This window comes from Mauremys reevesii, linkage group 18 (assembly GCF_016161935.1).
Source record: "Mauremys reevesii isolate NIE-2019 linkage group 18, ASM1616193v1, whole genome shotgun sequence".
NCBI classification, from domain to species: Eukaryota; Metazoa; Chordata; order Testudines; family Geoemydidae; genus Mauremys; species Mauremys reevesii.
In genome coordinates, this window is record NC_052640.1 from 30,293,756 (window position 1) to 30,316,768 (window position 23,013).

Consider the following 23,013-nt stretch of genomic DNA (forward strand, 5'->3'; position numbering starts at 1 on the left):
CCCTGATCAAAAGAGCTTCTTCAAGGCATGGAAGTGCTGGTGCAGGGGTGATCAAAGTCCCCTCTTGGGCCCAGCAGAAGGGCAGGACAGAGGGGCAAAAGGCCTGCATGGGCACAGAGAACAAGGGAATGACAGTCCAATGACATCTCCTCCATCATGTCTGTGTCCCTTGCGCAGAAGCCTCGGAGCTGCCTCTCTTTACGGGCTATTTGCTGAGCCACGCCCCTGGGACATCCACCCGGGACCCTTTAGAGAAGCTGCGAGCATAGCTCCTTAATAGGCATCGCTAGCAATGATCCAGCCGCTCCCCTCAGCCGGGCCAGATCCACCCACTGAGGTGCAGCTGGCATCACACACACTGATCAGAGACTTTTCTTCATCTAGAATTTAATACTTTCGAACACCCCTGGGAAGCAACGCGGGAATGGGAGCGCTGCATGGAGGGGCAGGAGAGGTTGCTGGGGGATGTGGTTGATCCCCAACCAGCTGAGAACAACGGTGGCATGGAGATTCAGGTGCTGTGGGAGCTCATCCGGGTGATGGGGTCAGCGGTGACTGAAGAACCCCTGAGGATGGTTGTACTTGAATGGCTTCATCCGGTTGGGCCCCCTGCAAGAGGAGATGACAGAGCGGGGAGGTGAGGCTGCAGTATGCACTAGACCAGGGGTTCCAACCTTTTTCTTTCTGAGGGCCCCCAACATGCTATAAAAACTCCACAGCCCACCTGTGCCACAGGAACTGCTTTTCTGCATCTACAAGCCAGGGCTGGCGTTAAGGGTTAGCAAGCAGGGCAATTGCCCAGGGCCCCATGAAGCTAAGTTACTCAGGCTTTGGCTTCAGCCCTGGGTGGCAGCGCTCAGGGCCCTGGGTTTCAGCCCCATGCGGTGGGGCTTTGGCTGTCTGCCCTGGCCCTGCTGGGCGAACCCCCTGAAACCTGCTCAAGACCCCGCCAGGCGGCCCCGGAGCCCTGGTTGAGAAGCCCTGCACTAGACCTTTCAATGGAGGGGGGATCTCAAGTATGGGTGCAGAGGAAACAAACCAGGAGCCTAACGGCGGAGCCTCATTCAGAGTGTCTACTGCAGGGAGTGTCACAGCCTCATTCCAAGAGCCATTTGCCCCAGTGTAAAACTGCCAGGACAATTAGGCTCAAAAGCAGTAAGTAGTTGCTCAAGTTGGCCAGGGATCTGCAGGGCAGAGAGACTGGGAGGATGCTGGGACTGGAACGGCAGCACTATTGGGGGGAGCTTGCCCAGCGACTGTTCTTTGGCTGAAGATGGACGGGGGCGATTGGTGAGCATTAGTCCAGTGCTCAAAGAAAGGGATAAAATGGCAAGAGGCCCCTGCCAGAGCAGGAGAACCTGCTTGTTAGAATGAGGTGTGTGTGGTGGGTTCAGCAGGAGACCCCCGACCAGGGGGATGCTCCTGATAGCCCATTTCTGAGGGGTGGGGGAGGAGCTTCCACCTAGGGGCAGGACAGACCACGGGGAGGCACCATTTAAGGTCAGTCACTCATGGTTAAGGGCCAGACCAGCACGTGTGGATGAGCCCAGGAGGGACTTCTTGGCAAGGAGCAGCTGCCGTCTATGCCACGCCATGGCAAAGAGCCGGGGCAGCTACTAGAGAAACAAGAGCCTCAGCTCACAGGTCACCACGCTGAATGGCTCTGCCCAGGATCTCGACAGCTCAGGTGCAGGAATCAATCAAGGGCCTGCATGGGGAAGATCAGTTGAGGGGGTGGCGGGGAGGAGAGAAATCAGCCTCAAACATCAAGGCCTGGAAAACGGAGTAAATGGCATTGGCTGATCTCGCTCCTGGGTGGACGTGTTCTACATGCCAACCGCAGCAGAGAGAAGCCGGGGGCAGGGGGAACCGCCTGCTCATGGGCGTGGGGGAAGAGATCTCTGCAGGCAGCAAACAAGATGCTTCAAGTGATGCTCAGCTGGTATCAAGTGTAAGGTGGGAGGGAAGTGATCTGCAGAGCTGCACATTCCAGGGAACAGTGCAGCTCTAGAAACTACCTCATTAGACGGCCTCTGATTCACTTCATATTAATTGTTTACCTCCCTGGTATGTCCCCCACATGGAGTCTTGCTGGCCAGAGAGCTACGTATGGTCCCTGTGTGTGTCTGCACTGGCTCCAGTGCAGCCCTCTGCCCGCTCCCCAAGGCTTCCTGGCAGCGGGCTGGGTCCTCACCTGACAAGACGCAGGCACATCTTCTCCTGGGGGAACTCCTTGGGCCCTTCCACGCTGGTGTCGTGGGACTCTGTTTCCAGGTAGACGTCCAGCACGACACACAAGCGCTGCAGCTGATTGGTCAGGAGCTGGTAGCCAGGCTTTGGCCCGCACAGCTCTTTGTAGCACACATTGACCTCGCTCTCCATTGCCTGCAAGAGCCGGGGGGGTGGGATCAGTCTCATGAGGAACCCTGGCCAGCTGATCACTCGTTACTTTCCCTTTCTGCACCATGGGCAGTCACAGAATCATAGAATATCAGGGTTGGAAGGGACCTCAGGAGGTATCTAGTCCAACCCCCTGCTCAAAGCAGGACCAAACCCAACTAAATCATCCCAGCCAGGGCTTTGTCAAGCCTGACCTTAAAAACCTCTAAGGAAGGAGATTCCACCACCTCCCTAGGTAACCCATTCCAGTGCTTCACCACCCTCCTAGTGAAATAGTGTTTCCTAATATCCAGCCTAAACCTCCCCCACTGCAACTTGAGACAATTGCTCCTTGTCCTGTCATCTGCTACCACTGAGAACAGTCTAGCTCCATCCTCTTTGGAACCCCCTTTCAGGTAGTTGAAAGCAGCTACCAAATCCCCCCTCATTCTTCTCTTCTGCAGACTAAACAATCCCAGTTCCCTCAGCCTCTCCTCATAAATCCTGTGCTCCAGCCCCCTAATAATTTTTGTTGCCTCCACTGGACACTTTCCAATTTTTCCACATCCTTCTTGTAGTGTGGGTCCCAAAACTGGACACAGTACTCCAGATGAGGCCTCACCAATGTTGAATAGAGGGGAATGATCACATCCCTCGATCTGCTGGCAATGCTCCTACTTATACAGCCCAAAATGCCAGTAGCCTTCTTGGCAACAAGGGCACACTGTTGACTCATATCCAGCTTCTCGTCCACTGTAACCCCTAGGTCCTTTTCTGCAGAACTGCTGCCTAGCCACTCGGTCCCTAGTCTGTAACAGTGAATGGGATTCTTCCGTCCTAAGTGCAGGACTCTGCATTTGTCCTTGTTGAACCTCATCAGATTTCTTTTGACCAAATCCTCCAATTTGTCTAGGTCACTCTGTATCCTATCCCTACCCTCCAGCATATCTACCACTCCTCCCAGTTTAGTGTCATCTGCAAACTTGCTAAGGGTGCAGTCCACACCATCCTCCAGATCGTTAATGAGGATATTGAACAAAACCAGCCCCCAGGACTAACCCTTGGGGCACTCCGCTTGATACTGGCTGCCAACTAGACGTTAGTCAGGCATGACTTGCCCTTGGTGAATCCATGCTGACTGTTCCTGGTCACTTTCCTCTCCTCTAAGTGCTTCAGAATTGATTCCTTGAGGACCTGCTCCATGATTTTCCAGGGACTGTGGTGAGCCTGACTGGCCTGTAGTTCTCCGGATCCTCCTCCTTCCCTTTTTTAAAGATGGGCACTACAGTAGCCTTTTTCCAGTCATCTGGGACCTCGCTCAATTGCCATGAGTTTTCAAAGATAATGGCCAATGGCTCTGCAATCACGTTTGCCAACTCCCTTAGCACCCTCTGATGCAGCGCATCCAGCTCCATGGACTTGTGCTCATCCAGCTTTTCTAAATAGTCCCAAACCACTTCTTTCTCCACAGAGAGTTGGTCACCTCCTCCCCATACCGTGCTGCCCAGTGCAGCAGTCTGGGAGCTGACCTTGTTCGTGAAGGCAGAGGCAAAAAAAGCATTGAGTACACTAGCTTTTTCCACATCCTCTGTCACTAGGTTGCCTCCATCATTCAGTAAGGGGCCCCCCACTTTCCTTGATTTTCTTCTTGTTGCTAACATACCTGAAGAAACCCTTCTTGTTACTCTTAACATCTCTTGCTAGCTGCAACTCCAAGTGTGATTTGGCCTTCCCGATTTCACTCCTGCATGCCTGAGCAATATTTTTATACTCCTCCCTGGTCATTTGTCCAATCTTCCACTTCTTGTAAGCTTCTTTTTTGTGTTTTAAGATCAGCAAGGATTTCACTGTTAAGCCAAGCTGGTCACCTGCCATGTTTACTATTCTTTCTACACATCGGGATGGTTTGTTCCTGCAACCTCAATAAGGATTCTTTAAAATACAGCCAGCTCTCCTGGACTCCTCTCCCCCCATGTTATTCTCCCAGGGGATCCTGCCCATCAGTTCCCTGAGGGAGTCAAAGTCTGCTTTTCTGAAGTCCAGGGTCCATAGTCTGCTGTTCTCCTTTCTTCCTTGTATCAGGATCCTGAACTTGACCATCTCATGGTCACTGCCTCCCTGGTTTCCATCCACTATTGCTTCCCCTACTGATTCTTCCCTGTTTGTGAGAAGCAGGTCAAGAAGAGCTCTGCCCTTAGTTGGTTCCTGGAAATTGTCCCCTACTCTTTCCAAAAACTTCCTGGATTGTCTGTGCACTGCTGTATTGCTCTCCCAGCAGATATCGGGGTGACTGAAGTCCCCATGAGAACCAGGGCCTGTGATCTAGTAACTTCTGTTAGTTGACGGAAGAAAGCCTCGTCCACCTCATCCCCCTGGTCTGGTGATCTATAGCAGATTCCCACCATGACATCACCCTTCTTGCTCACACTTCTAAACTTAATCCAGAGACTCTCAGGTTTTTCTGCAGTTTCATACTGGAGCTCTGAGCAGTCATACTGCTCTCTTAAATACAACGCAACTCCCCCACCTTTTCTGCCCTGCCTGTCCTTCCTGAACAGTTTATATCAGTGGTCCCCAACCTTCGCCAGATGACGAGCCATGGAGGACCGTGGCGGCGGACGAGCATCTGCCGAAATTCCACTGACAAGCAGCAACGTCAATAGGTGTCGCCGCCGAAATGCTGCTGACAAGCAGCGCCATCCAGAGGCGTCGCCGCTAAAATACTGCAAAAAATCGGCAGCATTTCGGCGGCGACGCCTCTGGATGACGCAGCTTGTCAACAGCATTTTGGTGGATGCTTGTCTGCCAACCAGTATGCGGGCACACTTGGATGCCCCGACGGGCGCCATGGTGCCCACAGGCACTGCATTGAGGACCCCTAGTTTATACCCATCCATGACAGTACTCCAGTCGTGATTTATCCCACCAGGTCTCTGTTATTCCAATCACATCATAATTCCTTGACTGCACCAGGACTTCCAGTTCTCCCTGCTTGTTTCCCAGGTTTCTTTAATTTGTGTATAGGCACTTAAGATAACTCGCTGATCGTCCTGCTTTTTCACTATAAGGCAGGAGTCCTCCCCTCTCGCGCTCTCCTGCTTGTGCTTCCTCCTGATATCCCACTTATCTCAGGGCTTTGGTCTCCTTCCCCCAGTGAACCTAGTTTAAAGCCCTCTTCACTAGGTTAGCCAGCCTGCTTGCAAAGTGTCTCCTCCAGGGACCCCCCCCATCTGCTGCAGGAACCTTGCTTTATGGTGAAGGGGCTGGCTCGACACCCCCGGAAACCCAAGATCTCTCCGTCCGCCCCCATCCCTCCTCAGCAGGCCCGGTACAGTTGCTACCAAGATGCTTCAGCCAGGCTACCTCCCAAAAGGCGAGAGAGGAGTTCAGACTCCATGGCCCATTGACCCCCCGGCCTCTGCCGTGCCTGCTGATCTACTCCTTCCAACAGGCCAGTGACTGGCATCACACAGCAGTGGCTCTGGCACTTCCAAACCACATTAGATCTGACCCAGTGAAAGGACTCCTCTCCCCCTCCCCTCCAGTTTACCCGAATGTTGTCGTCGTTGCTATTGGTTTTCTCCCCTTTCCAGTTCAGACACAGGTTAAAGATGGGTGGCATGGAAGAGTAGCCTGGATTCAGCACAACAGCTGCCTGGAGTTTGGCTGAGACGTGCAAAGGAAGAGATCTAGGATTACACACTACCCCTGAACCTCCCCAGCCCTCAGGGATGCACATGGCCCTGGCACAGCTCTCAAGCCAATGGGCAGCTCCCTACCCCTCTCATCCAGTTTGGCTTGTTTCCAGCACACTGGATCTGATTTTCGGAATCTAGGTTGATGGCCTGGGAGGACTCTGTCTCCCCCAACCAGCCACTCAGTGACAGAGCCAGAGCATTCTGGAGAACGACTTCGGTACCTGTCAGGGAGGCAATGATGGAAAGAAAGCCAGCGTAGCTTCCAGGCATGGTTATGCCTCCCAGCATTCCAGGGAGGACCCAGGGTGCCAGCCGAGCGAGGGACGAGGGCAGCCATCTTTGTCAGGCCCCCAGATGGCAGACTGAAGCTGTGCGCTGGCTGAAGTCAAAGTCTAGAAGAGCCCACACCAATCACTTACTGGGGGAGGAACAACGGCAGATCCCCCCGGGGCCACTGTCTAGTGAAAGGGCACAGCTGTCCACAAAGGTTGAGACCCACTGATCTAACTGTCCCAACAACTTCTGCTGCTGACACCTGCTAGTGACGTCTCAGCCTTTCAAGGACCATCAGGCTTGAGGGGTGCATGTCCCACTGGCTGCTTCTGAGTGTCATGTCAGAGGGAACAAGGGAAGCCACATGCAGCACGCCCTGGAGCTGGAGACCAAAGGAAGGGAAACGCACCCACCTGTTCCTCTCTCTACCAGTGCCGTATAATAGAGGTGAGTGTCTTCAGCTAAGCCAGCCTCCACGACGTCTTTGGTGTAGGACAGCTCCTGCAGGGGGATAAACAAAGCTGTGTGCTCAGATCTGCAGCCTGGGCACCGAGGACGGGAAAGTGCAGGGTTACTGATTTGCTTCTGCCATGGGGAACGGGGAGCGTGGGGAGCTGAAGCTGGTCCCTTGCTCTGGCGCTGCACCTAAGGCATCTGCACCTACCAGGTAATCCTCGTAGGGGAGCGCGGCCCACTTCACCAAGCGCGACACGACCTTGGAAGGGAAGAGATGCTGGCACTCGCTGGAGACGGGCACGATGCCATGCTCTGAAAGCAACGACAAAGCCAGCTGAGCAGCACTGAACCCCACAGGCAGGATCAAACCCCACTACCACTGTCTGGGACAATCAAGACAGAACCGGGGGATGGGAGAAGTGGTGGGGGGGGAGAAGCTCAGGTACAGTCAAATCTGGAGTCCATGGGCCTCTTTAGTTGAAGTTGATGTCTACAGACACTGAATAGAGGGGCACGCGAGAGCATCCGGCAGCTCACCAGCCTGTGCCGTGATCCCTCCAGAGCCCACAGGCTGGGCAGGGTGGGGCACGTCTGCACATGGACAGGAGAAACTTCGGCAAAGTGCAGGCTGTGAGGGGAGCAACTCAGCTCCCTCCACGTGCCCAACTGATTCCCAGCACGGTGTTAGAGGGCAGAGTGAACGCAGCCCAATCCAGCTGCTGGGAGCGAGCGAGCCGAAGCAAAGCCTGCCTCACACATGATCAGTAAAACTGCCAGCTACACTCTATCTGCAGAGCCTTCACGGCTGGTGACAGCACCAAAGGCAGAAAGAAGAGCTGGACTTTCTGAAGCCAGGTGGAACTTGCAGCACTGGCCAGTTAGACCAACCTTCCACTGGGTATACGAGGAGTTTGATCTGGCCACCAGGAGACACCCACGGGGCCATCTGTACAGAGCCACTGTAAACAGAGCTCCAACAAGAGGGGGTCAGAGACAATCACTGCAGGGACCAGAGTCTCACTTTCCTGTTCTGAAAGCAGGAGCCGTGTACTGTGTCTGCAGAAAGGACAAGGGAGCATGGGAGTTCTGCCTGCGGAGAGCCATGGAATCCCTTCAAGGAAACATTACTGTCACCTCTTCTAAACAGGATTCAAATGGACAACCCTGCTCTGATGGCCAATGGTCTATGCTCAGGGGAGGAGGGAGATCACTGGGAGGATGCGGTGTCCTTACCAAGTGAAGCAAACTGCTTGTGGAGAGCCAGGCGGGACTGCAGCCTCGTCCTGAGCAACTTCATAGTCATCTCCATGTGGCTGGCACTCAGCGAGTTATCTGCGGTCACTGTGTGCTGCGGACAAGGAGGACTGATCTAGAGCCTGGATTTCCTTCCTCACCCACTAGCAGGGGCCGACAGCTGGTTGTGTTGGAATCCCTTGAGCACAGTATTCCACAGTGCCCAGCACACCGGGAAAATACATTTCCCCCTGGTTACTTTCTGGAACATGCCCATCCCCCTCCATCTAATTAGCCTGAAGGAAATGAACTCCCACTTGGGAAGAGGAGCTCGATTTGGCTCCCACCAAACCAACAAGGCTGGGCCATGGCCGAGCCAGACTGTGGAAACACCAGCCTGTCCCTGCCCCAATTCAGCCCCTAAAGCTGCAGTTAGATTCCTGAGCTCAGGAGTGACTGCCATGTGATACTGCAGTAGCCACCAAAGCTAAAAGAATGGCAACGGTTGGCTTCAGATCCCCGGGTAGAGCAGAGGGGACAAGAGCCTGGCAGGGCCTCAGGAAACACCTTCCATTGCTAGGGCTTTGCTTTCCAGAGGCTGTGCCTCCGATATACCTGAGGCTGGTCTTTGGGGAAATGCAGGCCACCCAGCTTCTGCACCCACACGTAGGGGTGCCCCAGGTCTGTCACGTAATCACTCAGGGTCAGGATGCTTAGGAGACAAAAGGAAAATATCGCAATGCCACGCAGGATGGGAGGGTCTCCCCGACGTGAGAGAGCCAGACCTGAGTGCCTGAAACAGCAGACAGACCCATCTCCCCAACACTGACCAGCAGTATGACTCCAGCTCCTGATGCAGCCATGCACACCCAAAGGGACAGGCATCTGAGACCCGAACTCCAGGTACCCGAGTTCTTTTCCCAGCTAAACAAGGCTTCCATTATAGACAAGCCACCGTATCACCCAGCTGTCCTGGAAGCAGCAGCCCAGCCTGAGTGTTGGGTATTGCCATTTGGCCTGGCTGCCCCAGGCGTCCTGGGCTAGAGAGCTTCCCCAGAGCGCACGCTGGCAACAGAAGCCCTTTAGGTCCCACGTCATGATGGGAACGACGCAAGCACGCTGGTCGCCTGCTCTAGGCTGCCCTGCCTGCCTGGCCTCCATGGGCCAAGCTGGACATGACAAAGGGCAGGGGCAGATATACAGCCGACTCACCCAACTTTATCGAACTGGAACTGGTTGGCTGGATTTGGAGTTCTCTTCCCATGATCCCCAGGATACAGGCAGTTCAGCAGGGAGCCTGGAGACAGCAGATCTCTGGGGGACAGGGAAGCCTAATGTCAGCCACATCGTTTCCAAAATGACAGTGCTCTTTGGGATCATTAAGAGCAGAGTGCACTGGCCATGGATGAAGCCCATTTCAAGCAGGGCCCCACAGCCACGGATTTCCCCCCTGGCCGTAGAACTGGGATCCAGAATCTCCTTTTCCTGAAGGCTGTCTCCTTGCCCGGCTGTAGCGATAACTGTGAAAACACGACCCGCGTGTAACCCGATGCACTGATGGGACGAGTTTGCGGGAACCTGGAGGAGCAGCTGAGAGGGGCGAGCTACCACCAAGCCATCTGAATGGTTTGACTCTGAAACTTAAAGATGGCCAATCTGTGGCCTGCTGAAAACAAACTGCAGGGCTGGTGTAAAAGAAATTACTACTAATCTCCCCGCAGACAAGAGGGGCAGCTGGCTGATCACACCATGCCACAGAAACCTTGTTTGAAAGGTGTCTGCACTTGCCACAGAATCCGCACCACGCCCCGAGGGGCACAGGATGCCTGCTGCAGAACACAGGGCCAGCTTGCTGCAAAGCACATGGGGCCCTGAGGCGGAGAGGCAAGTTGGTGAAGGGCAGCTGCAGGCAACAAAGGACCGAGCTGGGAGAGTCTGCAGGCAGCCTGCTGCCAGCTATGACTCCAGTGGAGGAAGCATTTGCTGCACAGGAAACCCCCTCCCCCCAGCTGGCAAGGCGGGGGCCCCTGCCGTGCAGGAACACCGCTCTTCCCTGCCCCTGGCCAGCAAGGGGGCACTGCCATGGAGAAAGCTCTCCAAGCCAGGGGGCCTGTCCACTGCCACGCGGAAGCTCACGCTATGAGGTGCACAGACAAACAGCCCCCACTTCCCATCTCATCCCTGGAGCTCCTTCAGAACTGGGCATCTTCTGCTGAATTAATGTCCAGGGCAGGTTTCTGCAGCTGCAGTTTCAGCCCAGTTCTCACACTAATCAAACTTGGATGGGTTCTCCGGCAGAAGGCATTATCCACGGCTCTTGAGACAAGGTGACCCGCAGAACAAGGAGGTGGAGGGAGAGTGCCAGACACAGGCCTGGGGAAGGGAAGGAAACTATTCATCTGCAAGATGGTAATTAAATGCGACAAGCAGATGAGATGCCCCAGCTCCTCCTCTGCCTGGGCACTAACCTATTAATCTGGGCCCGCTGGCTGCAGCAGCAGACACGCGGCACTCCAAGGGGAGCAGATTTGTTTTCCCACGTGACCATCTCCCTTTACCCTGATCCCTCAGTCTCACTGCAGGGGATAAATGAGATTAGAGAAGGACTCTGTCTCTGTACCAACGACTCAGCCCGCTGCACCGTGCCCCGCCCCAACCTCCCCCGAACTGGAGCTGAGTGAACAGCTGCATCCCCCTGGCGGCTGGCCAACAAAGGGCTGCGGGATGGGTCCCCCTTGCTGAAGGGAAGGACGCTGCATGAGCAATGCGGCCAACTGCTTCGCTCAGGAGGATTTTCAAGCCTACAGCTCTCCCTGCTGGTAGGCGCCTCGTGCGGGGAAGGCTGAGATAAAGCCCAGGTCCAAGCTCTGCCGGGCTGCTCAAGCCGAGGCAGGATGAGAAATGCAGGCAGCATTTCAACTGAAAGTAGCTTGTAAGGGAGGAGTGAGGCACATCCTGACAACAGCCTTCCCTTCTCAGAGAGGTCAGGGGAAGGAGTCCTGCTACGCACTCTGCCGTGCTCAACGCCAGTCAAGCCTGGCACGTGGGCTGCCTGGCACGGGATATTGGAGGGTCACTTTGAACAGTGAACGCTGAGGACAGCAGCTCCTCTGTGGTGAGATCAATGCCAGACAAATTCCATCCCCAATGCAGGACTGGGAACAGATTTGGCCTTGACACCTCCGCGGACTCAGCTTACCCAGCACTGATGGGCGTGGTCATCTCCGTAGCAGTGGTCACTTTGGTTTTCACTGTCATGACATTGAGGTTGATCAGGTAGTAGAAGATCAGGTGGAGCACGCTGTCGTCTGTGCGGTGACATTGGCGATGGGGTGGGAAAGCAAAGCCATTTGTGGGGATGAAGGAGCCGGGCAGAGAAGAAAGGAAGAAAACTATCAAGAGGAGCAGAAAGCCCATACCACTTTCACTGGCTCACGTGGCTGCTGACTGGGCAGATGTAGACACTGACACCAAATGGGGGGAACTATGTACAATTCTAAGCTAGAAATCAGGGGAAGGAAACTTGAATAGGGGAGTCAGTGATCCAGGTGAACGGGAAGTGCAGGGGCAGCATACAATATCCCCCCCTGGGATCTGGCCAGGCCACTGGGCTTAACACCCCTTCTCTAACGAGATGTGCTGAGGATCTTGACTAAGTACAGGTGGTTCTAGGTCTCCTCGGAAAGACAGTCTGATCCCCTGGCCTCAGGCCAGAGCGCTGGGGCAATGCTGTCTCAAAGCAAAGCGGTGCCCCTTGCCGAACTCCCAGCACCGCTTTTCCATGGAGCTTCCCCAGCCAAGTACTGACCAGGCTCATCCTGCTTGGCTTGTGCAACAGGACAAGATCCAGAGCCTGAGACTGGACAGCTGTAGGCCCTACTGCTACCCTGGGGATCCTACATATGTGAGAAGCGTGCAACACGTGGCCAAGGAACCCCTCTCCCTGGCCAAGCCCCATGTAGAGGCGTTTCTGCTGGAGGAGGCAGAGCCAAGTGCTTCCACATGAGCCTGGGGGCGCAGAGCTGCTGGTGCAGAGGCCAAAAGGCACAGCCAGAGGGCCCTGATTTTTGCACCAATGGCTCTATGTTCTCAGAACTGACAGATAAAACCCTGCTCCCCTGTGCCTGAGAGCAGAGGGGCAAACAAAGAACTGCCTAGGGACTACCGAGGACCAAACGCCCCGGCCCATCCAGAGGGCATGAGAATACCACACAGTGGGAAGCCAGACGAGTTTCCCTCCCCAGAACAGCTGCGCCAGGGTGCTCTGGCAACTCCACCAGTACCACAGTTGGAGTTCACTTGTCTTTGTCCCCCACCGCCTACATGGAATGGTTTGGCTCACTCTGGGCCGACCTGCCACGAAGATCATTGCTCAGTCACACAGGGGGGGCTCTTGTGACTCACCCCCAGGTGGATCTTTGAAACTCGACCCTTCAGGCCACATTCTGATCTCACAGGCCCAGGTGTACATCCAATGGCTCACTGAAGTCAATGGATTTACACCGAGATCAGAACCCGACTCTCAGTGTCTAATGCCCTTGTACCTTTGCACTTGAGGTCAATGGTAACAGACAGGGGGTGTCTCTTCAGCATCTCCTTGCGCTTGTCATCTAGCTGCACACCCAGCGTGGGGCGGCGACGCTTCTGCAGCAGGGGAGAGCAAAATCACAGTGCCTGAAAACATGTCACATTCTTCCCACCCCATGGCGACGTGCTGATGGCAAATGGGGCAAGCTTCTCTGTCTTTTGCAGGCAAAACAATGCTTAGCACTTACACAGTAACTTAATTATAACTACTCCATGCAGCATCCTGGATGCCAGGTAGGGAATTTACAGATAGGGAAACTGAGGCACAGAGCTGTGACTTGTCAAGTCCACAAAGGGTAATCGGGGTGAGATCTCAGGAGCTGCTGAGTGCTCTCTCCGATAGCATCTGCACGTCTGACTGCCCGTACTCGGTGTGCACCTTCTGCCACAGCACTAAGAACCTGAACCCTATGAGGAATGAGCAATGCCTAGCATACACAGAGCCCAGTCATGCAAACCTCCTCGGAGAAGGTTTTCAAAGGCCCTGAGGGCAGTTCGGTGCTCAACTCCCACTGCCTTTGAAAAGGGATTGAAAATGAAAAGGGCTCTGAGAACATTAACCCTCACATCCTCTCCTTGGGAGGTGTGACAAAGGGAGGATTTTGGTAATATTTTTATTAGTCCTCTGCATGCCTCAGTTTCCCCCGAGCTTTGCATTGCTATGCATGGAGTATAAAGGGTTAAAAAGCATGGGGCAGAGCAGGGGACAGGAGGTGTTGGGCCATGTAACTGTCGGGGTGTGTGTGTGTAAATGGGTGTGTCAGGACTGGCTGAAACTGACCCATATCAATGGAGGATCCGGAAAGGCAAAGGGAACCCCAATAGCCAGGACATTCACACCTAGCAACCCACAGCCAAGAGGAAGCAGGCAGAAGCAGAACAAAGGCCTGGAGCTGGAGAACAAAGGGGAAAGGTGGCAGGGAGCTAAGAGCTCGCCTCCGGAGTCAGACGGACCCCAGGGGCTCAGGAGAAAGGGACAGATGGCAGTGCTGGGCAGGGTGAATTCTACCCTTTGCCTCTCCACACCAGGGTAGAAAAAAACCGGTGAGGTTTTATTTGAAAAAAGAGAAAAAAAATTTAAGAAATTACATTTTATTTGAAATCAGATTCTTTTTGATGTTATTCCAATCACAGTACGTTTTTCTTGTAAACCGGTTTAAAAGGAATAAAAACGAGGAGGGAGGGAGGGAATGAAATCTACTAGTTTTGAAAGTCTGAAGGACAGCCGTCACGTAGGAAACGGTCTCTCCTTTTTATGAGACTGAGGTGAGTAGGAACTTAAGCTCCAGTCGCTTTCCTATCAGCATGTCTGAAAATTTTTCCAGACTGACCTGAAATAATCAAGTAATTCACAGACTACGATTAATCCCTATTGAGTTGTAAATGTGAAACTTGTTTTGATAAGAGAAGTTTATGTATCCAAAACATTTAAAAGTTGGTTTGTATAATAAAAATAAATCTTAGATTAATTAAACACACAGAACAGCAAATTCCGGTTACCACCCTAACGAAGTCTGACACAAATCAGGAGCAAAAAGCGAATTACCTAGTGAATAAGCAATATGTCATTCACCCTTTTCTAACATACTAAACATGTACAATTAACAAGAATTTGAAACTATTAAGCTATATAATTACTTAAATAAATGTATATAGTTACAATTTATCCCCCAAGATAACAAAAAGATACCAAATCTAGTGCACAGGCTCTATTTAGTTGTAAATCAACATGTTTTAATGGTTATATCAACCAATAAAGTTGTACTTTTCTTCATAAAACCCCCTGAAGTACAAATGGAAAAGCTGATTAAAATCAATGATATAAATGAGGTTTTCCACAGCCTGCCCCGCTCCACGCTAACTGAAGGATTTTCCAATTCTGGAGGCCAGGAGACTAAGAAATCGTCACCTGTGTTTGGCAAGGCTGCCTAGTGGCACTGCAGATACTCTAGGAACACAGTGTAAGTCCTTGGGGCCCAGTGCACTAAAGGGATCACTCCCAAGCGACTGGTTACAGGCTGGGCACGGGGTGGCCAATCTGGGGCTCCGGAGTCACATGCAGCTCTTCGGAGGTTAATATGCGGCTCCTTGTCTAGGCACCGACTTCGGGGCTGGAGCTACAGGCGCCAACTTTCCAATGTGCCAGGGGATGCTCACTGCTCAGCCCCTGGCTCTGCCACAGGCCCTGCCCCCACCCCACCCCTTCTCGCCCCCTCCCCTGAGCCTGCCGTGGCCTCACTCTTCCCCCGCCCCGAGCCTCCTACACGCCACAAAACAGCTGATCAGCAGGGCTGCCAGTGGGTGGGAGGCGCGGGGAGTAGGGTGGGGGAGCTGACGCTGACGTATGACTGTGGCTCTTTGGCAATGTACAGTGGTAAATTCTGGCTCCTTCTCAGGCTCAGGTTGGTCACCCCTGGACTAGACCCTGTGGATCTGTGACAGGTGGCATTGTCGGTCCTATTTCACGTTGAGGCCCAGAGGAGAAGTGACTTGCTCAAGGTCACACATTGGATCAGCGGCAGAGCAGGGAAGAGACTCAGCCCCCCACTCTAAGCACTATCCAATGCTTCACTGGCAGAAACAAAAGTGGGTCCACCCCCGTGAGGCGAGAGTAGAGTAGACCCCAGAATTTCCATATTGGGGCCGTGCTAGTCCCTTACCGTGGTCTGCTCCTCTTCAGCATCAGAATCACTCTCGTCATCTGCACATGCAAACAGAGGGATAAGCAAGAGCCACGCGCAGGGATCCATTGGAGAGACTGTGCAAACATCGCGGTGACCAGGAGGTACCCTGGCACCGCAAGCCCCAGGGACCCACTGCCCCAGCACTGCCTGGGGAGACACTGGTGCCCCACTGGTGCCCTACATGCCTTTTGGCCCCTTTACAGTCTCTCAGTACCGAGAGCCCCGTGTGCCCTGGGCAGTGCGGGAGGGACTCTTACACACTCGGCAGCCTGTCTCTCCAGGAGGGGGAGTCGGGTGTGAGGGACGAGCCAGGGCTATTGAAGCTATAGAGCGAGTTAAGCCCTGCCCAAGAACAACACTGCTCCTGGGGTCCTTCCACCACCCCCCGCCCCCCGCCCCAGCAGGCAGGTGGGGATACCAAGTTATAACTTACCTTGGGAGTCCTCTGGTGGCTTGTAGAGGGCTTTGGCTTCTTCCACACTCCCTTCGATTGCCACAGCCAGCTTCTTATCTGTGGAGGGCAAAGCACCATTCAGCACATCTTGAGGTAGGAAGCCAGGCAGTTAAAGGGAAGGTTGCTGCTGCCGGCCACCTAGAGAGGCATCAGGCTTGGAAGCAAGGATGCCAAGGAGTTAGTCAAGTTACTTCTGTAGCCTCTTCCCCACTCGCAACAGGCAGGTTCAGTGCCTAGTGGGCAGCTGATCTGAACCTGCAGCGTCACTTGCATCTCGGCGGCACAGTGCAAGACATTTTGTTTGTAAGCATTCTCCAGAGCCGTGGTGAGATCACCCTCCCATCCAATGCTTTGTGCACCTCTCCACAGCAGTAATGATATCCAGACACTCTAGTGACATTGTGGGGCGAGGAGGATCACAAATTTCCCACTCCGATTATTGTTTCACGTTACCCTCCATCGATACGCCCCATTCCCCAAATGCAGGTATCCCCTACATCAGGGGCAAAATGCCAGATGGGTTGTGATCCTGCTTTAAATGGATTTTGTGCAATGCAACACCCACCAAGGCATTTTTACCAGGCTCATCGCTGTAGCAGGTAACTGCATCTGGGCTGAGGAGCCTCAACTGAGACATCCCAAGAAGAAAGAGAGGAAAGCTGGTCAGCAGCATTTGGCATGCACATCTCTGCATGTCAGCCATTGGAAGGAGTGAGTAAAAAGAACAATTCAAAACTGATCAAAGGACATCCTTTTTCACACAACATTTAATTAAGACTATGGAACTCACTGCCACTGAAGTTGTTGAGGCCAAGAACTTGGCAAGAATCTAAAAAAGGACAACGAGGAGGACTTGTGGCACCTTAGAGACTAACAAATGTATTTGGGCAGAAGCTTTCATGGGCCAGAACCCACTTCATCAGATGCTTGAAGTGAAAAATACAGGAGCAGGTATAAATACATGAAAGGAAGGGGGTTGCTTTACCAAGTGTGAGGTCAGTCTGATGAGATAAATCAATTAACAGCAGGATACCAAGGGAGGAAAAATAACTTTTGGAGAGAGTGGCCCATTACAGACAGTTGACAAGAAAAAAAGGACTGGTCATGTATACGGATAACAAGAATATCCAGTTATATTAATCATAGTTTTGGGTGCTTCAGGACATCGATCATAGAATCATAGAATCTCAGGGTTGGAAGGGACCTCAGGAGGTATCTAGTCCAACCCCCTGCTCATAACTATTAGAGATCAGGTTGAGACTTAATATGGGGGCCCATTATCCCACATCTGCTACTGCAGGCTTCTTACGCCTTCCCCTGAAGCACCTGGTGCTGGCCACTCTTGGAGACAGGACGCTGGAGTAGATTGGCCTTGGGTCCATTCTAGCCTGGCAATCCCTAGAGTCTCAGCCCCAGGAGCTCAGCTGTGGGATTGGCTTAGGGGTTTTCAGGGTGCCCATCACCGCAGTATCCAGGCACTGCACAGAGAATTAGAGAGGGCGACACACTGGGGTTCGACGCTGTGCCCTGTCTGGGCTGTAGGAAGCTCTAAACCTGGGGGCAGGGATTTGGCAATTTTAAAAACCACCAGCTTCTGCTCCAAAGGAGGCTTCTGGCAGGTCTCAGATGCAAGGGAAGAAAGGTGCTCATCCTGCCTGGGAGGAGGGTTTCAGGTTAGCTAATGGGGTGGGCCGGAAAAGGACGGGAAGGAGGGGAGGGACAGAGGGGTAGAAGGGAGAGGAAGAGTGACAAAAAGAAGTGCTATCCCCTGGCTGTGTGTGTTGAGAAGCAGATGACAGTTAAACAAGTCTCAGGGACAGTGAATTTGCTGGGCAAGGAAGGGGGCCCCTTGACTGGCAGATGAAGTTACAGGAGCGGACCAAGGCACAGTCAGCAAGGACATTCGCCTGGGCTCTCCTGGGAGCTGCCAACCCATGTGCTTTGACAGAGGACTTAGAATCACAGAATATCAGGGTTGGAAGGGACCTCAGGAGGTATCTAGTCCAACCCCCTGCTCAAAGCAGGACCAACCCCAACTAAATCATCCCAGCCAGGGCTTTGTCAAGCCTGACCTTAAAAACCTCTAAGGAAGGAGATTCCACCACCTCCCTAGGTAACCCATTCCAGTGCTTCACCACCCTCCTAGTGAAATAGTGTTTCCTAATATCCAACCTAAGCCTCCCCCACTGCAACTTGAGACCATTACTCCTTGTTCTGTCATCTGCTACCACTGAGAACAGTCTAGATCCATCTTCTTTGGAACCCCCTTTCAGGTAGTTGAAGGCTGCTATCAAATCCCCCCATATTCTTCTCTTCTGCAGACTAAACAATCCCAGTTCCCTCAGCCTCTCCTCGTAAGTCGAGGGATTGGATCACCTCCTTACTGCACACGAGCCACACAAGGGATGGGAGCCATGTCAATTTCAAGGCTCTGCCTGGACCAGGTCTCCCTGACAAGTTACAGGCTTTGTCCCACTAGAGGAAGCCACGCAGGAGCTGATCTCCCAAGCCGTACCCAGCAAGCAGTAAGGCCTGGGCCAGGCTGCTACATCGTTCAGCGTGCGAAAAACCCACCCCTCTGAGCACCATTGGCCTAACCCCCGGTGCAGACACAGCTAGGCTGACAGAAGAATGCTTCCATTGCTTGGGGTGCTGGAGGGCTGACACCAATGGAAACACCCCTTCCATCACGGGGGTATGTGCATAGCTCCACCAACATAGCTACGTCGCTGTTCTCCCAACAGCGCAGACATGGCCTTCGACAGCCCTTTCCGAATGGTCCTGGATCACGACAGCCCAACAGGCAGGAGTGCCAAGTGCCAATGCCATACTGTGGGGGCTGTTGACGTGGCATATCTAAGTTGGGCTTCTGGCTTTAAAGCCGTCACTGCGACAGTGCCCACAATCCCTGATCACCTTGAGTGGGCCACCAGGGCTGGAGGGGGCAGAGGTTTGAAAAGAGCTCTCAAAGGAGGAGTGTGGGAGGGATTCAGCCGCAGCAGCCAAACAAATTAGGTTCTCAAATGATGCTGCTTTGTCAGGCTGGCTCCCAGGTTGTGGCTACACAGGCTGTGCAGAAGCAGCGGAGGCAGAGTGGATCGGATGAAACAGAGTTATCCACGAGTCTTGCAGCAGCAGGGTTTTCTGCAGGCAGCTGTGAAATGTGGCCCATGGGGGATGGACTCCCCACACCCCTCAGATCACAGCTTTCAATGACACAAATGAAGGCTGTCTCAACCGCCTTACCCCGACTCCCCCGACATTGATACTCACCACAGGCCTGACCATAGGCATTGGCTTGGACAAAGAGAACATAGAGAGGTGGTGGCAAGTGTCTAGCCGTCTCATACTGCTTGTGTGCCTGGTCGAAAGGCATGAAGAGATACTCTTGGACAGGGAGGGAGGCCTGGCGGGACACAAATCATACACACACACACACATATCATTAGTACTGGAATACTTTGCACACCAGCCCAGTCACCGAGTGGTTTGTGCTCTATGCTGCAGTGCAGGAGACCTGGAACCTGTGCCAGGAGCACACACAACCCTCTGGGCAGAGACGATCCTTGGGGTGTTCAGCAGCAGCCACCAGGGTAACAGGGGGAGGACTAATGGCTCCTTCACCCACTCTTCCTAGTCAAGTCTGATGCAAGGGGAGGAAGCTACAATTGCTCTCCATGGAAGGTCCCATCTAATGAGTCTTCTACCAGCACCTCGGCAGGGGCCGCTGCACAATGAGATTGCACAGGAAATCCTTGCCCTGTGAGGATTTGGAAGCGCAGGTAAAGGAGCAGGAAATAGTTCCAACACCTCCGAACAGCCTCAGTCCCCATTCTCCCAGTGCGCTGAACCTCCTTTTCTGTGGATTTAGACAGCCTGTCCCCACACCATCTACCTCCCAACAACTGAGGGTTAGAGGGCAGACAGGCAAGGGCCAGCACAAAGGGGCTCTGATCCACCTAGCAGGAAACACACAGACTCTCACTGCAAGCGGCCAGTCTCCCAGGCAAAGAGGAGTGCTGGGTTAAGCTCAGGAAGTACCTGCATGATGCTGTTGAGCCGGGGCTGGAGGCTGCTCAGATATTCCTTCTTCACTTCTATCTCCTTCAGGATCTTCTCCTTGTTGGCCAGACACTCCTTATACTTCTCCGCCAGCCTGCACAAGAGAAGCTCATTTACAGCACTGAGTTCACACAAGAGACAGATGTCAGATCAGAATCTCTGCTCCCTGTTGGTGCATTTCTAAACCTCAGGATCCAGAGCTCCTGATTCCACCGTCAGGGGCTCCTGAACCGAGATAGGTCACTCTATGCTTTGAAGTCAGCTTCAGAGCCTATTTTGATCAATATCTGACCTTGCTGTCGCCTCTGAAGTGATGTGATAAATGAAGAGTTCATTAAAATCCAAGGGAAAGGGAAGACAAACAGCAAGAAACTTAGCAGAGCTGGAAAACTGGGAAAGTTGAAAACAACTCTGAAGAGAGTTCAAGAGAGCATGAATCTGTTAAGAGAGAACTGTTGAAGTGGGATCTCCACATGGATCTTCTCAGAGTTGGGTTGTCTGTGGAAGCAGCCCAAAGCAGCCCAAACTCCATTCCAGACTAGCTGGTCCCTTCTGGCTTTGGAATCTATGAAAATAAAACTGAGGCGAAACTAGAGAAACTTGAAGAGTACATGTGCCATTTAGTAAACACAGCAACTTATTCCAAGCGCTTTTCTACTCAAAGAAATGACATACGAATGGCCTCTCCTTACTCCCCAGATCTGCTCCCATATTAGCATCTCAACTGCTGACTTTAGTGACAAAGCACAGTCATGGTGCTTTTGGGTCTGTTAGCCCTGCAGAGCTAAAACAGCTACAGGAAAGTCTTTTCCATCAGGTGCTGTCATCAGAAGCGTTTTGTTTTTTAATTTTTATTAAGTGCCTATCAATAATAGCTGTGCAAACCCATGGAGGACAATGAGGTTTCACATATCACTAAGGGACTTATTTGGCCTAAAGAACCTTTACTACTGGCTCTGATAAAAGAGAGAGAGAGACCAGCTTGACTCTCAGAGCCCAAGAGCTGAAACCCCCCCTCACCACCTTTAATTGTGAACTGAGGACAACTGCTGATCAGAAAACGGTTCTTTCGCCCCTGTGATTCTTTTCATCAAAAAACAGAATGCCTGAAAATCAAAATATTTTGATTTGGAAATGCCACCGCAGGGTCTGATGGGAGTTGTACTTTGGGTGTCCATTGCTACCATTCTGCTCGATACAGGCTCCTTGATTGGTCTATACATCCCAGGATGTACCATGGTCTCCACTCTTGAAGAGGGATGGCATGTATCATAGCAGTTTTGCATCATGGCGGATGAAGTCCAACTGGGGAGCCTGGCCCATTGAGAAGAATGAGGCAGCCAAACTACAGCTCCCACTACACACTGCAGTAGCGTTTCAGAATCAACATATTTCAGCTTTTGAGGATTCAGTCTTTCACCCCAAACAAATGGAGGTTTCCCATGGAAAGCAGAGCTGTTTTGTGAAAAATTCTGTTTTGTGGAAAACTCCATTTTCCATCAGAAAAACAGTTTTGACAGAAAGGCTAAGGCTGTTTGGAATGGAACCACCGAGAAACACGGAACCCCACAATGCCAGTTTTACACAGGCCCTCACTTAGGCCTGGTCTACACTAGGACTTTAATTCAAATTTAGCAGCGTTAATTCGAATTAACCGTGCACCCGTCCACACCAGGAAGCCATTTAATTCGACCTAGAGGGCTCTTTAGTTCGAATTCGGTACTCCACCCCGACGAGGGGAGTAGCGCTAAATTCGACATGGCCATGTCGAAGTAGGCTAGGTGTGGATGCAAATCGAACTTACTAGCTCCGGGAGCTATCCCACACTGCACCACTCTGTTGACGCTCTGGACAGCAGTCCAAGCTTGGATTCTCTGACCAGCCACACAGGAAACGACCCGGGAAAATTTGAATTCCTTTTCCTGTCTGGCCAGTTTGAATCTCAATTCCTGGTTGGACATCGGGGCGAGCTCAGCAGCACCTGCAACGATGCAGAGCTCTCCAGCAGAGGAGTCCATGCAATCCCAGAATAGAAAGAGGTCCCCAGCATGGACAGACTGGGAAGTCCTGGATCTGATCGCTGTGTGGGGCGATGAGTCTGTGCTTTCGGAGCTGCGCTCCAACAAATGGAATGCAAAGACCTACGAGAAGGTCTCCAAAGCCATGGCACTCAGAGGATACAGCCGGGATACAACGCAGTGCCGCGTGAAAATCAAGGACCTGAGACAAGGCTACCAAAAAGTCAGAGCGGCAAACGGACGCTCCGGAGCCCAGCCACAGACATGCCACTTCTACGAGGCACTGCATGCTATTCTAGGTGGGTCTGCCACCACTGCCCCACCAGTGACCGTGGACTCTGAGGATGGGATAGTGTCGAGGGGCAGTTCCTCGGCGATGTTCGCCGATGGGGAAGATGAGGAAGGGTTTGTGGAGGACGATGCAGGCGACAGCGCTTACAATACCGCTTTCCCCGACAGCCAGGATCTCTTCATCACCCTCACAGAGATCCCCTACCAACCCTCCCCGGCCGTTAACACGGACTCAGAATCAGGGGAAGGATCAGTCGGTAAGTGTTATAAACATGGAAACATTTATTTCTTAAAAAACAGGAATATATACTATATAAAAACTAGCTAAAAAGTTGTCCATATAAAACTATATAAAAAGAAGGTCCACACATATAGGGATTGAATAGAAATCCTCTTCGGTCACTTCCACGAAGGTCTCGTAGAGGTGCTCGAAAAGCCTCCGCAGGAGGTTCCTGGGGAGAGGTGCCTTATTTGGTGCTCCGTGGAAGCACACTCTTCCGCGCCAGGCCATCCTCACGTAAAGCGGAACCATTGCCTCCACCAGCATGGCTGCATACGGTCCTGGTCTGTGCAGGGATTCCCGCAGCATCCTCTCTCTCTCTCCGAGTGACCCGCCTCAGGGTAATGTCGTTCGGCGACTGCTGCATCTAAGTAGGGCAATTAGTGTACTGTTACTATTGTGAATGCTTGACTTTTACTTTGCATAGCAAAGACCTTCGTTCAACAGGCACGTGTTGGAGGCCGCAGAGGAAAAGCATACAGTGATCTTTCCCGGGCACAGCCGCGAGGGGCTGGAACAGGGTTGGACTTTATGCTTTCCAGATTGCCTTCTGCGGGAGGGCACAGCTACCCATTAACTGTTAAGCAGCCTATAGTGT

The 23,013-nt window shown here is 52.7% G+C and overlaps 1 protein-coding gene across 5 annotated transcripts in view; it reads right to left on the reverse strand.

The window, feature by feature from the left end:
• Positions 1 to 370: 370 nt before the first annotated feature.
• The window catches only part of THOC5 (THO complex 5), a 33,337-nt gene continuing 10,694 nt past the window's right edge, over positions 371 to 23,013 (reverse strand). For all 5 annotated transcript variants that reach the window (XM_039505465.1, XM_039505469.1, XM_039505466.1 and 2 more), the window contains exons 7-20: positions 19,806 to 19,920; positions 19,038 to 19,170; positions 15,744 to 15,821; positions 15,287 to 15,327; positions 12,584 to 12,683; positions 11,239 to 11,347; positions 9,252 to 9,353; positions 8,655 to 8,751; positions 8,040 to 8,154; positions 7,015 to 7,118; positions 6,764 to 6,851; positions 5,930 to 6,045; positions 2,195 to 2,385; positions 371 to 609 (exon numbers count right to left, since the gene is read on the reverse strand). In XM_039505465.1, the coding sequence (XP_039361399.1) occupies positions 546 to 609; positions 2,195 to 2,385; positions 5,930 to 6,045; positions 6,764 to 6,851; positions 7,015 to 7,118; positions 8,040 to 8,154; positions 8,655 to 8,751; positions 9,252 to 9,353; positions 11,239 to 11,347; positions 12,584 to 12,683; positions 15,287 to 15,327; positions 15,744 to 15,821; positions 19,038 to 19,170; positions 19,806 to 19,920 (1,453 nt within the window). In that variant the 3' untranslated portion in view covers positions 371 to 545. The remainder of the gene's footprint in view (positions 610 to 2,194; positions 2,386 to 5,929; positions 6,046 to 6,763; positions 6,852 to 7,014; positions 7,119 to 8,039; positions 8,155 to 8,654; positions 8,752 to 9,251; positions 9,354 to 11,238; positions 11,348 to 12,583; positions 12,684 to 15,286; positions 15,328 to 15,743; positions 15,822 to 19,037; positions 19,171 to 19,805; positions 19,921 to 23,013) is intronic.